Source organism: Pygocentrus nattereri, chromosome 5 (genome assembly GCF_015220715.1).
Source record: "Pygocentrus nattereri isolate fPygNat1 chromosome 5, fPygNat1.pri, whole genome shotgun sequence".
NCBI classification, from domain to species: domain Eukaryota; kingdom Metazoa; phylum Chordata; class Actinopteri; order Characiformes; family Serrasalmidae; genus Pygocentrus; species Pygocentrus nattereri.
In genome coordinates, this window is record NC_051215.1 from 47,352,311 (window position 1) to 47,366,789 (window position 14,479).

At 41.2% G+C, this 14,479-nt stretch overlaps 2 protein-coding genes across 4 annotated transcripts; both read left to right on the forward strand.

Annotated features, from left to right (window-relative positions):
* Nucleotides 1-237: 237 nt before the first annotated feature.
* ndufs8a (NADH:ubiquinone oxidoreductase core subunit S8a) lies at nt 238-5,399 on the forward strand. Its single transcript, XM_017710187.2, has 7 exons — nt 238-354; nt 2,259-2,319; nt 2,614-2,679; nt 2,773-2,862; nt 3,006-3,178; nt 4,033-4,161; nt 4,337-5,399. The coding sequence occupies exons 2-7, from the start codon at nt 2,277-2,279 to the stop codon at nt 4,466-4,468; spliced, it is 633 nt and encodes a 210-aa protein (XP_017565676.1). The 5' UTR covers nt 238-354; nt 2,259-2,276; the 3' UTR covers nt 4,469-5,399.
* A 667-nt stretch (nt 5,400-6,066) lies between these two features.
* On the forward strand, nt 6,067-14,470 carry zgc:165520 (uncharacterized protein LOC571872 homolog). 3 transcript variants are annotated; one of them, XM_017710195.2, is made up of 11 exons: nt 6,067-6,478; nt 7,464-7,538; nt 7,627-7,726; nt 7,931-8,005; nt 8,456-8,526; nt 9,065-9,173; nt 9,304-9,377; nt 9,526-9,660; nt 11,233-11,343; nt 12,083-12,156; nt 13,636-13,724. In XM_017710195.2, the coding sequence occupies exons 1-11, from the start codon at nt 6,449-6,451 to the stop codon at nt 13,637-13,639; spliced, it is 858 nt and encodes a 285-aa protein (XP_017565684.1). In that variant the 5' UTR covers nt 6,067-6,448; the 3' UTR covers nt 13,640-13,724. The 3 variants fall into 3 exon arrangements, with proteins under 3 accessions (XP_017565684.1, XP_037394758.1, XP_037394759.1); XM_037538861.1 differs by lacking the exon at nt 12,083-12,156 and having other exon boundaries at nt 13,636-14,470; XM_037538862.1 differs by lacking the exons at nt 7,627-7,726; nt 12,083-12,156 and having other exon boundaries at nt 13,636-14,470.
* The last annotated feature ends 9 nt before the right edge of the window (nt 14,471-14,479 follow it).

Below are 14,479 nucleotides of genomic sequence, written 5' to 3' on the forward strand. Positions count from 1 at the left end.
ACTTTTTATTATTTTGATGTTTATTTGAATTATGAATATGTGATAAACTCACTGCTGAGGGAAATTGTTTAAAAATTTGCTTAGATGCCTAAAACTTTCACACAGTACTGTGTGTATATATATATATATATATATATATATATATATATATATATATATATATATATATATATATATATATATACACCATATACAGCTCTCAGTACTACTGGTTCTGTTTGGACCCATTTTCGTTACTAAAGCACCAAGAAGCCTGTGGGTCACGTGGTCACGACTCGCTCTTCCTGCGCTGCGCATGTGCGTTTCCTAAATCGTCCGCTGTTCTGGTTCAGAAGGCCAAATAGCGACAACTCGGTGAGTGTCAATGAGATTAATTCACCACTCCTTCAGTCCGGCTTTGCCTTTGGGAGTCTTTTTAAATGGTCGCCCGGTAAAATGTGTGGGTACCAGGCCGCCGAGCGGTGTCCGGTCCGAATAGGCCGAATGTTTCGGCGTGTGAGCAGCAGCGCCGCAGACATTGAAAGTCCTTGACAGCGCAGTAGCTGCTCAGCGGCTAATGCAGCTCACTGCCTTACAAACCTAACCTAAAGGCAGAAAACTGGGCTCTTATTTACATCCTGGGAACTGTTTTTCACTCGAATTGGCGTCGTTTGCACTAGAAAGACGACTGCACTGCTCAGAAGTTTCATTAGTCGTATATTCGCCGCTGTTTTAGCGGTTAGCTTCCACAGAACTGACCGCCCGTCCTCGCAGAGGCAGCAAACGTTTGGATCCCAACTTCAGCTGAACGAAGTGTGTTATCCAGTGACTCGCTGACGGGCTTTACTGACTTAAAACCATTTACGCTGCGATGTAAAGCAGCACTCGGGAGCGCGACCGAGCCAGACAGCAGTGGATCGTGTTCAGCGGAACCAATGTTGTGTTTGTGTTTCCTTCCATGCCAGTCAAACCTTCGCCGAGCAGTTGGAGATCGTGGTGTTCGATACCACCGATTTCCTTTCCGATCCGATACTGAGTAAAGTTCAGGCTGGTATCGGCGATACCGATACTTTGTGCAAATACCTAATACCGAATTTATCTGGTAAATGTAAAAAAAAAAGAAGGGTATTTCAAATCATAGCTTCATAAATAATACAAGACATAAGAGTAATTTATTTATTTATTTTAAACTCGGAATTAGACTGATTGTAAATAATAATAGATATATTTGATGGATAAAAGATTTTTTTTATCCATGTTTTCTAATATATGTTTTTCAAAGTGCACCATGGCTGTTTTATCGCAATTGCTCTGTATAATTTATTCACACCTGGTCTATGAAATCCACTTTAAATGATCCATTCTTTAGGAAACCTTACCTGAATAAATCTAGGCTTTTTTTGCCTGTGTGAGATTATCTCAGTGATGCACATTACTCCAAGCTGAACTCGTGCAGCGACTTGTTGAAGCATGTATTTATTTCTTTACTTATTTCATAACCATATTTATTCATTTGAACAACAGCAACAGTGCTTAGTGCCGCTTAAAGCCTCCACATTTTCTCCCTCTGTACCTGGATAGCGCCTGACACTGTGCCCTCCTCTTCTGTCCGTCTCATCATAAATGCCTCGTATTCTGTGTTGTGGTTTGACCTAAGGTGTTTCACAAGGCTTGTTGTGTTGCCACCACTCCTTAACGTTTTTCCACAAACATTACAAACCACAGCTTGGCTGTTTGTGGAGCTGAAATAGCTCCACACATGACTCTGCCATTGCGTCTGTCTACTGAGGGACCGACTGAGCCGCGTGCCGCTGTGCTTACGCATTACGCACTTACCCAGGCGGAAGAAAAAGTAGTTCCCACCAACCGTGTATCATTTAGACAAGATCTCAATAGTTTAGTTACTTTCCACTGTGCTCCTGTTAATGATATACATTACCTCAAATGACTGAAGTATCAAAAGCATCGATATTTTGATTTGAGAATCGATTTTAGAGCATAAAGATCTGGTATCGGAATTATCGATATTTCGGTGTCGATCCGCACATCGCTCGTTGGAGATGGAAACTGGATGGAGCGCTCAAACGAGAAATTGCTTCGCTGTTTTCGGTTTAACTCGCAATTCTCGTATCCACACCTGTAGACTAGACTTGGTGAGGCAAAGTGTTGTTTGTAGCTGCTTATCTCGGACCACCAGAGCACAAGCCTGTGCAGTATAAACAAATAAAGGCTGCTACTGTTCACTACCACTACACTTAGTATCTGTATTTCTTCCATAGCGCACAGGTTCAGGCGGGATGTCTGCGGCGCTACGTGTCCTGTACTCAGTGTCCCGGCCAGGTACGCTCATCAGATGCATAGAGACACCCATTCATTCATTTATCGAATATACATGTTTTAAATTAACACCTGTGTCTAGTGAAAAATATATTTAAACCATCAGTATCCACGTCTGAATGCAATACATTCCTATGGTACATGAGCTTCCTATACCGAAATCAGATTTCAGTCCGATTTTAGTTGTCGCTCCAGCTGGTTATGCTCAGTATTGCTGGTGCAAATACTGTCATTCTGAAATCATTTTGCTGGTTGCAGATTTTTTTTGCCTCATTGAATCTTCTTTCTTCTCTGCAGGCTCTTTCATAGCTGGCCACAACCTTGTGCGTCCTCTCAGTTTGTCTGCTCACAGGGAGGGCTTCAGTAAGTGTAGCACATCTCTAGATGGACTCGAAGTTTACCCTTTCTAGTATTGTACAGTGTTAATAAATTATCTCTCTATCTCTTTCTCTGTAGAATATGTGAATGCTCAGGAACTTCCCACAGATATGAAGTCCATCACAGACCGAGCCGCTCAGACTCTGCTGTGGACGGAGTTGTTTCGAGGTCAGCTACCTTCTTTGAACTTTTCCGTTTTCATCTTTTTTTCACAGATCTCACAGATCTACAGTAGCATCATCCTTTTGAAGTTACAGCCTTCTGTCTTTTACAAATGCCTGAAAATCACGCCGTGCCATGTCATGTTGTAGGTTTGGGAATGACCATGAGTTATTTATTCCGTGAGCCGGCCACGATTAACTACCCGTTTGAGAAGGGCCCGTTGTCCCCACGTTTTCGTGGAGAGCACGCCCTGCGTAGATACCCCTCTGGAGAGGAGCGCTGCATCGCCTGCAAGCTGTGTGAGGCGATCTGCCCGGCTCAGGTATGCAAACTTTCACCTGTTAGTGTCCGAAGGTAAAGTATTACCTTTCATTTGGACCCATGTGTTGTCTAAGCTTGTCTGAACACTGATTCAGATCATTTAGAGGACGTGGTTAAGCTGTGAGTTTATATCACTTTATCTGTTATTTTAATATCAGACTTCTGGTCACGTGGGACAACAGATTTTTCACAAGGCAACAAAGCAGTGGAAAATCCAAGTGGTGTTAAATGTTCATCCAAGGTGTGTCTTACACACTTATAGTATTTTCTGACTACAGTAATGTGGTTGTTCACATCACTGTGTCTAGGCTGCACTTTCCACTGCTTGTCATCCAAGTTTTATGAAATGTATAATTCATGTGTCAGAGAATTTCTAGTTATTTCTGCAAAAAAAATGTAATCAGTTTATATCTTTGATTCCACTGCATTACTATTATAAGCTATGACATAATAAGATGATTTATTTACATAGGTTTGTGATTACATGTTCATATTATGTAAACATTTAATAGTAATTATTATTATTACTGCAACAATCATAACAGTGACAGAGAGATAGCATTCAATATTTACTTAAGTGTAAATGGTTATTAGACATGAACTTATTAGTTGAAGAGATGTGAGTGGATGTAGCTCCAGTGAACATCTATCCCTTACCCCAGAGGAAATGTATCGCTTCATATAAGTGCGTACATCACTGTTATCCAATGTCAGAATATTAGATGTGGCAAGATTAGATTTTCGTCATAAGAGAGGCCGAAAGTGGGTGGGGCGGGGGGGGGTGGGGGGTTGTATTACCCTTGGACTTACCCCACCACATGTACACACACGGACTTATCTGCTTTCCTTCATCAGGCCATCACAATTGAGGCAGAGCCTCGTGCTGACGGCAGCAGGCGGACAACGCGTTATGACATTGATATGACAAAATGTATCTACTGTGGGTTCTGTCAGGAGGCCTGCCCTGTGGACGCCATTGTAGAGGTGAGCTGTAGTGAATCATTAATCGCTTCATGTGCTACTGGCAGATTTGTTAGAGCATTATGAATACTGGTTGTATGCTTACGGTGCATGGTGTGGTCATGAGAGAGGCTACACATTTTCAGAAATGGTTAAACAGCATATTTCTTCCCTGTCTATCTCTCTTTCCTTCTCTCAGGGGCCTAATTTTGAGTTCTCCACAGAGACCCATGAGGAGCTGCTCTATAACAAGGAGAAGCTGCTCAATAATGGAGACAAATGGGAGGCTGAGATCGCTGCCAATATTCAGGCTGACTACCTCTATAGATAGACAGACAGACTGTCTGTTTTGTATACACATTGACTGACTGAACCTGGACTGACTTTCCTTCAGCTTTAGAATTGACTGAATCAGTGTTGGGTGGCCCAAAGTATTGTAACACATATTCCATTGTGATGCGATTTATCGTTTTAAATACTCTAGTAGTTTAAGACTTAATGCTGCGGTACTTTTAGGACACTCCACCTTCAAAGTACTACATGTCTCATCATACATGTCTCAATTCTGTTGTGAAATCTGATAAAACCGTGGCACTTGTGTACTGCACATCAATACAAAACCAAGACACACTGACTGACTGACTGACTGACTCACACACACCCTCACCCTTACTGTCCAGATGTGCTCACTGACCACACAGACACGTGGCATACACACTCGGCCATGAGCTCGTCTCGGGGTGAGACGTCAGATGAGATGTTTATTAGAGGCTGAAATTTTACTCCAGCGAGTCGGCGTGTTTTAAAGGAACGGTTTGACCGCGCATGCTTAACAGGGCTAATGGGGAGTGGAATCTGGAAGATGCCATTTACATCATTTTCTTTCATTCTCTATTAGAAACATGGCCAAACTGCTCCTTTAATACAAAAACGCACATTAAGTACAAAGGCAGGTAGTTACAGTTAGGTAGGTACAAAAATGGGTGAGGCACCACTGCCTGGTCAAAAAGTGAGCTTTTCATTTCAATACAACCAGAACTTCCTGCCATCTCTGTCCCTTTGTTTTCTCCCCCTTCAGTCTGTCCATCTGGAGGATAAAATCAATGCAAGATGTGTTGCAGTATGAAACCATTCAAGCCCTGACTTCAGTTGCTCATTATACCATATACAAAGACTGGTTTGTGTGTCCTTGAGAACTGTATAAATGCTTGTGGACCCTAAATAATGAATAAATTAATGCTCTGTCCAAGCGTTGCTTTATAGTCTCATGTGACGTCTTTTTTTTTCCCTAATGTTCACTGTCAGTGCTGTGGTGGTAGTGATGTCATAACAGCTTAAACGCAGACTTTAATGGGCTTAAATAGTGTATGGGCTTAAATGTATAGATTGCATAGTATTTGACATTAACCAGGCATTTTCATATTTGCTCCTCTCACGTGTCTAAACAGCCTAAATGTGGAGATGTGACCACTTGGACGTGCATTCCTATATTAAAATATTGCGTACAAGGCAGCCGGAACAATGAATAAGATGGATTTATATGGCACCAAAAAAGGTTCTTATATTGTTACCATGCCAAGCCAGTAACGATAAAAGACCTCTTTTGAAAAGGGTCCTGTATAAAACCATATTAACCACGTTCTCCATCAATCAGTTTCACACAGAAAAAAATCACGGCTGCCAAAAAAATAAAAATAAAAACAGCCCGTCTTTAATTTAATTCAGTTTAATTACGTTTACCTGCCTGTTCCGCCTAACTCAATTAAGCCCCGCCCGTTCGAATCTGACGTTATAACGAGTATTTCAAGCCAGAGTGATTTTTTAACAAAGCATATAATGAGGCAGCCAATCAGAACCGAGCTCATTTACATATAGAGTTCTTAAAAGCACCAGGGATGCGGAGAGGTTGGGAAACGAGAGGCAGTAACGGAGAGCTGCGGCGGATGCACTGAGCATGCGCGATGAGCGTGGATTAACTCTCCAGCACACAACTGTTGCTCTAATCCGTCCTGAGAGGATAGGCTTAGCAAAACTACGAGTCTGCCAAGACGCTGCCATGTCGGTAGTGCTTTTTGGACCTTTTCATACCTTAAAACATTACACAGCAGTCTGAAACAGCCGAGCCGGTGAGGGGAACGGGGAGAGGCCCTGCTGACGTCCGGCTGAGATCTGGCTAATTAAGGATGCGGTTCGTGCTCATCACCGGTGTCCCCGTCTGACGACGGAGCGCTCCTGCCGTCTTCAGCGCTCTGTATTAACTCAAAGCCCACCTATTTGAACGCCAGTAGGCCCACCGACCCAGTGCGGCAGGATGAAAGACCGCCTGGCCCAGCTGAAAGAGGTAAGGTTCCTCTGAGAACAGGGGGTCTTCCTAACGCACCGTTCCAGGTGAGTTACCGTGCGGATGAGGGCCACAGTTACTGCGGACCGTTTGACTGCTCAGCGCCGTTATATAACCTGTGTTTGAGCAGGGCCTGTGTTGATTATAGGACGTCTAATAGAAACCCATTCTACTCATCACGTGACATTACTACATTATTGACCCACATTATTATTATTATTATTAATTATATATCAGGCTGAGGACGTCATCGTAAAAACGTATCACCTTGTGAAGCCAAGCAGGAATAATGAAGTGTTTTAGAGGCACATTTACAGCGAAATCTCAAGGTTGGCCTTTTTCTACGCAAACCCCCGAAGATGCGCATCCATTGCGCAGCGCACACGCTGACATAACGGGTTATGAGCGGCTCGCATCAGCGTCGCTGCACTAAAGTCAAAGGACAGTTTGATTCTGCACGTTTAACCCGTTTAGACAGAAACAAACGCATCCACAGTAGCTTGGTGCGAGATGTTCCGTGCTAGGGAAACTTAAAGACTCAGAATCGTTCACAGTGGTGGTGATGGGAACCAGACGTCTCAGCTGCGTAAAAGCTCCCTCCTTCCTCAGAAAGCTGCTCTAGGAAATGGTTGCATGTATGTTGTCTGATATGCCTGAGATGTAATTATGATTATGCTTCAGAGTGACATATAATAGAGATGAACACTCCCACCAACTCGAAATGCATTAATTGGTGCATGCATTATTTACAAACCCTCCTCCTCTTAGAGGTGGGTAGAGGGGCAGGAAGGGTTTTAGCCATTAGAGATTAAGGGGGTTCCTTTGCCACCCAACAGCATATGGTCACCTCACCAGCTTATCCACCACTAACACCCTGGGATATTTCTCGGGTATTCCGAGGGTTTTGCCTTTCGTTGCGTAGAAAGAGGGCTTGTATTTTGGCTTGTGTGTTAATTTGACTGTGTGTTCTTGTGTGGCCCGACAGAAGACCGATACGGGGCCCGAGGATGTGGAGATCCAGGTGGAAAACAAAGAATTTATGGATGAGTTCTTCTCTCAGGTACGTCATGAACAGCATCGGGCTTTTCTGTGGAACGTTCCCCTCATTTTCCGCTCTCGTTTTCATTGTGTGTGTGCACTTTCATCAGATCGAAGAGATACGCACCAGTATTGATAAGATTGATGAGAATGTGACTGAGATAAAGCACCTGTATTCCGTCATCCTCTCTGCACCGACATCAGATCAGAGTAAATCTACTTTTTCATCTTCACCATCTCTCGTTTTCATTCTGCCTTTCACCTTTTGTGGATTTAGTCCATTCCTTCTGGTTTTTAGTTACTGCTTCATGTACCTCTACCCATAGTTCATGTATAGGCTACTCATTGTATTTTTCTTTCTTTCTTTTTTTTCTCCATTCATTTTCTGGCTGACCTGTGTCTCCGCTGTCTCAGAGACACAAGATGACATGGAAACCATCACCAATGAGATCAAAAAACTAGCCAACAATGCTCGCAACAAGCTCAAAAGTGAGTTTCTTGTAGGAGTGGACAATAGTTTATCACTATTGTTACGTTTCATTACAAAGTGATTACAAGGCATGTTAAACTGGATCCAGTGCCATGCATTTTGTTCAACATTGAATAAAAGTTGTTGTTGTTGTTGTTGTAACTTATTACATCTCACAAAAACTGAATATCGTGATGCATATTGTGTATCGTGAAATAATGTTTGTATTATAATAATATAATTTATCATTTATTTGTATTCTAATTTAATTATATCATTATTTTATTTTTATTATATCAATATTACAATAATTTTTTTTGCCATACTGCCCACCCCTAGTGTCTTGTTCACGTAGCTCATAACTCAATAATTTACCTGCATTTTTTTATAAATTCAGTTATTTTTGTCCTCACTGATATGTTGAAGTATGTAGTCCATGCATGATAATACAAACTTGATCTTGTGATCAGGCATTGAACGAAGTTTGGAGTCCAATGCAGAAGACAGAGTTTCAGCCGACATGAGAATAAAGAAGTCTCAGGTAATTGAGAAACTGGACCATCTTCTGATACGGCCGTGGTCACTGACTGAATTAGTGAGGCAACAATGGAGAAGTTTTATTTTGCAGCATAACCTCGGACAAGATGGTTAATAATGTTCTTTGAACATTGGCAATGTTCAGTGATGATGCCCGAACACTCATAGAAACAAAATCTAATGTTAGATAAGACAAATAAATTGAATACTGATTAATCCTGGGGTGCCCAATCCTGGTCCTGGAGATCTACCACCCTGAAGAGTTCACACCTGGCTCTACTATTCAGATGCCCCTGAAGACCTTCGTTACCTGTATCCGTCGTGTTAAAATAGGATTGGAGCTAAACTCTGCAGGGTGGTAGATTTCCAGGAGCAGGACTGGCCACCCCTGAATGAATCAATCCTTATTAATTAATGATGATGAAAATCCCTTCGCCTGGCAGGTGAGGATGAGGTTAATGCGCCTCGTGCCCACCACTGTTTAATCTGTCTGTCCATTTAAAGAAAATCATTTATATATATTTTTTTTGTTTGTTTTGTAGCATGCTATCCTGGCGAGAAAGTTTGTGGAAGTCATGACCAAGTACAATGAAGCTCAAGTGGAGTTCAGAGAGAAGAGCAAGGGACGCATTCAGAGACAGCTAGAGATCAGTGAGTCACGCACTTCCAAACAATATGCACCCAGTGATGTATGTAAAATACTGTATGTACAAACATGAACGCAGGGCCAAAGGCTTTTCTAAGTGACAAATGATGGAAATTTCTTTCTGCTGTCCAACAGCCGGTAAAACCACTACTGATGAGGAGCTGGAGGAGATGCTGGATGGTGGAAATGCAGCCGTCTTCACAGCAGGGGTGTGTACTTTTTATTTTTTATTTTTTTAACCTAAATGTTACAGTATCTTTGTCTTAAGCTACTTTTTAATGGGTGCATTTTGATTTTCATGGTTGTGCTTGCAGACTTGAGTTAGATAATCATACAACTTTCCTTCATTGTATGCAGATCATGGACTCGGGCATCTCCAAGCAGGCCTTGAATGAAATTGAAGCGAGACACAAAGATATCATGCGGCTGGAGAGCAGCATTAAGGAGCTGCATGACATGTTTGTGGACATTGCCATGCTGGTGGAGAATCAGGTAGCCTGGAGCTGGAGTTGATCTAGCTGTTTAAATAAGGCAATATTTAATAAGGCACAAGAGTCGGTGCATTGCAGTGATTTTGCCATAGTACAAAAAAGGGTGGGTGGGTGTGTGGGTGGGAGGGGTTACACACGTGTCTTACTGCTTTTATAAAATGGTGATAATACAATATTATAATATAACACCAGCCATCATAAAATGATCTTACTGCATAAACCAACTGCGCTTGAGCTTTAGGTGTCAGTCGTGGGCTGGAGGTTAGGGAACCAGCCCTGTGACCGGAAGATTGCTGGTTTGATCCCCTCGGCTGGCAGTCCATGACTGAAGTGCCCTTGAGCAAGGCACCTAACCCCCAATTGATCCCCAAGCACTGTGGATAGGGCTGCCCACCGCTCCGGGCAAGTGTGCTCACTGCCCCCTAGTGTGTGTGTGTTCACTAGTGTGCATGTATGTGGGTGTTTCACTGCACGGATGGGTTAAATGCAGAGGTCTGATTTCACAGTGTGGAAAGCACAGTGACAAATGGTTCTCAATTCAATTCAGTGCAGTGACAGACAGAGATTCTCCTTCAGGGTTTGCTCATAGAGAGCAGAATTTATGGTTCCATCAGTCATGACAAGTCGTCCATGTCCTGCAGAAGCAAAGCAGCCCCAGACAATCACACTACCACCACGTTTGACTGTTGGTACGATGTTCTTACAGCTGACGTAACAAGATCCATGTCTTCCAAAAAGTTACACACCTGATGCGCTCTTAGTGAATTTCTATTGAAGTGCTGTTTAGATTCAGCAGTTCTAGCTGTAATCTTGCCTGGGCGTGGCCAGTGGAAAATAAAGCCAATAATCAACTGAATTTGGTGAACTTGTTGATGTAGTAGCTAAGAGGCCAAGTACTTTTACACGTAGGGTCAGGTAGGGCTGAACAGAATGTTTCCTTCAAGAAATGATACCAACATTTAAAAACAGCATTTTGTGTTTACTTGGGTTATCTGTCTGTTATTGGTAGTTTGATGGTCTGGAACATCCAAGAGAGATAAATATGCAAAAAGAGTTAAAAATGGGAGGGGGCAAATACTTTTTCATGGCACTGTACGTGTCGACAGCTAGGAGGAAAGACGGTTTTATATATATATATATATATATATATATATATATATATATATATATATATGACAACTTTAGTTGCCTATAAACCCCTTCCCTGTGATAAAATTGCAGTAACACACGGCATTGAGTGGCTTACTGCTTTTATTTTTATACGCCAGCCAACATAAAAGATGATGCACTTTTTAAAAATAATCTGTTATTATTAATATTGATTGATATTAACAAGTATTAGCCAGAAAATGTAGTTCCTTTAGACTACGGTATGATTGAGATTCAGCCTGGGTTTGATGCTGCTTGAGGAAGATCTGACTGAAATAATAAGCCACTCAAGTGGAATTCTTTAGACTTTTATATTGCCATTTCACAGTGACTCACTTTGTGGGTACTTTCATTTAAGCCTGTGATATTAGATTTTAGGACCTATCTGTTTTATAATGTTTTTGTAACCATTCTTTACCTGCAGGGAAGCATGATTGACAGGATTGAGAGCAACATGGACCAGTCAGTGGGCTTTGTGGAGCGGGCAGTGGCAGACACCAAAAAGGCAGCCAAGTTCCAGCAGGAAGCACGCAGGGTGAGTTAGGAAATAACAGATTCTGATCTGACCGGTTTACCTCACTCATAATTCTGCTAGCCCTTCATTTGTGTTTTGAAACCAAAACTAAACAATATAGTTCAAAATTATATTAATGCTGAGGCTCTAGTGCTGAAATGCGGCTTCTTTATCGATGCTTTTCTCTTTGGATGCCTTTGCACAGCCAAAACGACTCAAATATAAATTACTTTTGATACTGAAATGAATTATTGACTGTACAGTCTTTTTGTTTTTCTTTTTCTTCTTCTGAATTGTTTTTCTCTCTCTCTCTCTCTCTCTCTCTTCCTGTCTTCCATCCCCTTGCTATCCTCCTTGCATTTATGTCCAAAATTAAAATCCCCCTCCATTTTCTTCTCTCTCTCTCTCTTTCTTTCTTTCTTTCTTTCTTTCTCTCTCTCTCTCTCTCTCTCTCTCTCTCTCTCTCTCTCTCTCTCTCTCTCTCTCTCTCTCTCTCATACTCTGCTGGTCTTCCATCCCCTTGCTATCCTCCTTGCATTTATGTCCAAAATTAAAATCCCCCTCCATTTTCTTCTCTCTCTCTCTTTCTTTCTTTCTCTCTCTCTCTCTCTCTCTCTCTCTCTCTCTCTCTCTCTCTCTCTCTCTCTCTCTCATACTCTGCTGGTCCCTCTCTTCCCTTCTTGTGAAACACCTATATTTTTCTCCAACAATTTTCCAATCCTCTGTACCTTCTCCTCCTTCCTCTTATGATGCACTCTAGAAACAAATGATGATCACGTTGTGTTGCGTCATTCTCGCGGTCATCGTTGGTGCCCTCGTGTACAGCTGGTTGAAGTAGGAATTGTGCAAATAAAACGCCAACACTGACTCTTGTGCTGTTTCTCGGGTGTTAAAGCATAGGATATATTTAATTTAGCACACCAAAACAAACATCTACAACCTAAATTCCAAAAACGTTGGGACATTGCGTATGTAAATAAATATAAACAAAAACAGAATGCAATGATTTTGCAAATCTCATAGACCCATATTCTATTCACAATAGAACATGCAACACATCAGATGTTGAAAGTGAGACATTTTGCCATTTCATGAAAAATATTGACTCATTTAGAACTTGATGGCAGCAATGCATCTCAAAAAAGTTGGGACAGATGTCTACCATTGTGTAGAATCCCCTCTTCTTTTAACAACAGTCTGTAGACATCTGGGAAGTGAGGAGACACATTGCTGGAGTTTTGGGAGAGGAATGTTGTCCCATTCGTGACTGATGTAGGTTTCTAGCTGCTCAATAGTCCTGGGTCTTCTTTGGCAGATTTTTTGTTTCATGATGCGCCAAATGTTTTCTAGTGGTGAAAGGTCTTGGCCCAGAGAAGACAGCAGTGTTTCTGGATCATGTTGACATATGGATTCAACTTTGCATGATACAGCTTTAACTTGCATTTGTGGATTGCACTGCGAACTGTGTTCACACACAGTGATTTCTGGAAGCGTTCCTGAGCCCATGCAGTGATTTCCAGTAGAGAATCATGCCTGTTTTCAGTGCAGCACCCACCAGACAGCCCGAAGATCACAAGCATCCAATATTGACCATCGGCCTTGTCCCTTGCGTACAAGGATTTCTCCAGATTCTCTTAATCATTTGATGATATTATGTACTTTTGATAGTGTTCGATAGATGTTAAGGAATATTTTTCTGAAATTGTTCTACAGTTTTTACCCGCAGTTTTCCATCTTTGCTTCTCTCTCTATTCTAAAATGTTCCTTTTAAACCCAGTCACGTGAGTTAATTGTAAATTGCTCCTCCAGCTGTTTTTTATTAGTACCACTTACTTTTCCAGCCTTTTCCTGAGCCAAGCCCAACTTCTTGAGATGTGACTTTTTTTGTTGCTGCCATTAAACTCTAAATTAGTTAACGTTTGTCATGAAATGGTAAAGTGTCTCACTTCCAACATCTGATATGTGTTCTATGTTCTACTGTGAATAAAATGGTTCTATAAGATTTGCAAATCATTGCATTCTGTTTTTATTTATATTTATTTACTTTTTATGCAGCATCACAACTTTTTTGGAATTGGGGTTGTATGTGTAAATAGAGGAATGGGTAGTGTGTTTCTGTAGTGTGTGATAGTATGTGTTTATAGAAATTGTGAACCCGTCCACTTTGAGCCTTTTTAGACTGTACATATGACTAAATGTAGAGCTGTGGTAGAAGTTTGACGTTAGTTCTAATGGGACATTAGAAATAGATCATGATTTCAACCTATGGTGAATATTTATAAATGTTACATTTACTCTCACTTATTCCTTCAGGTGAAGAAGTCACTACCCCAAAAATCCAACTCTGTCTGGAGTCATCAATCAAGAGATGGTGCCGCGGGCTCACGGGCTCACGGGCTCCCTGTCCCTTTTTTTTTTTTTTTTTTTTTTTTTTTTTTTTTTTTTAAATCTCAATTTTCTTCAAACTGCTTTTTTTTCTTGTTTGCATTTTTTGTTATCCTAAACTTCTGATTGACTTTTTCCTGACTCAGTTTGTCGTGTACAGTGCACCTGCTCTTCTGTGAACATTTTAGTTTGTCATCATTATGATAGCCTAGAATAATCACCATGCATAATTTTGACTGATTTGTTAAGATGTTAACACAAGTTGTAAGCTCAGGGAGTTAAATGTAGATCCACAGTTTTGTTTGTATCTTAAGCACCGTCACTAATTACCAGTACGAGGCGCTGACGTCTCCTCTTTAGTGGCAACGTTAAGTGGATTTAATCCGAAATTAACGCACTGTTCCAAAACATCCACTCCTGTGGGCCACAGTTTTCTAATGCAGTCACTTCTTTCACTCATACCAAAAACTATTAAACTGAACTGAAAGAATGACGAAGGCTGAAATGGAAGACTGGTATTGTTACATGCAGAAATGGCTCATGTTTGTTTGGAGTTCGTCTTACATAGCAAGCTTGTCTTTTTTTTTCTTTTTTTTTTATTCATTCTAGTCAATTTATATCGAGATGAAGGGGCCTGTAGTTAATTTCCGTGCACTAAAGTTTTAGATAAAGCTCATGTGAGTCTGTAGATGTTGTAGAACTGCTTACTTGTTAGCTTTTAATTCAAAGTCACTGTATAATTAAAAGGATACATGAAACTGTCTTAACTTTG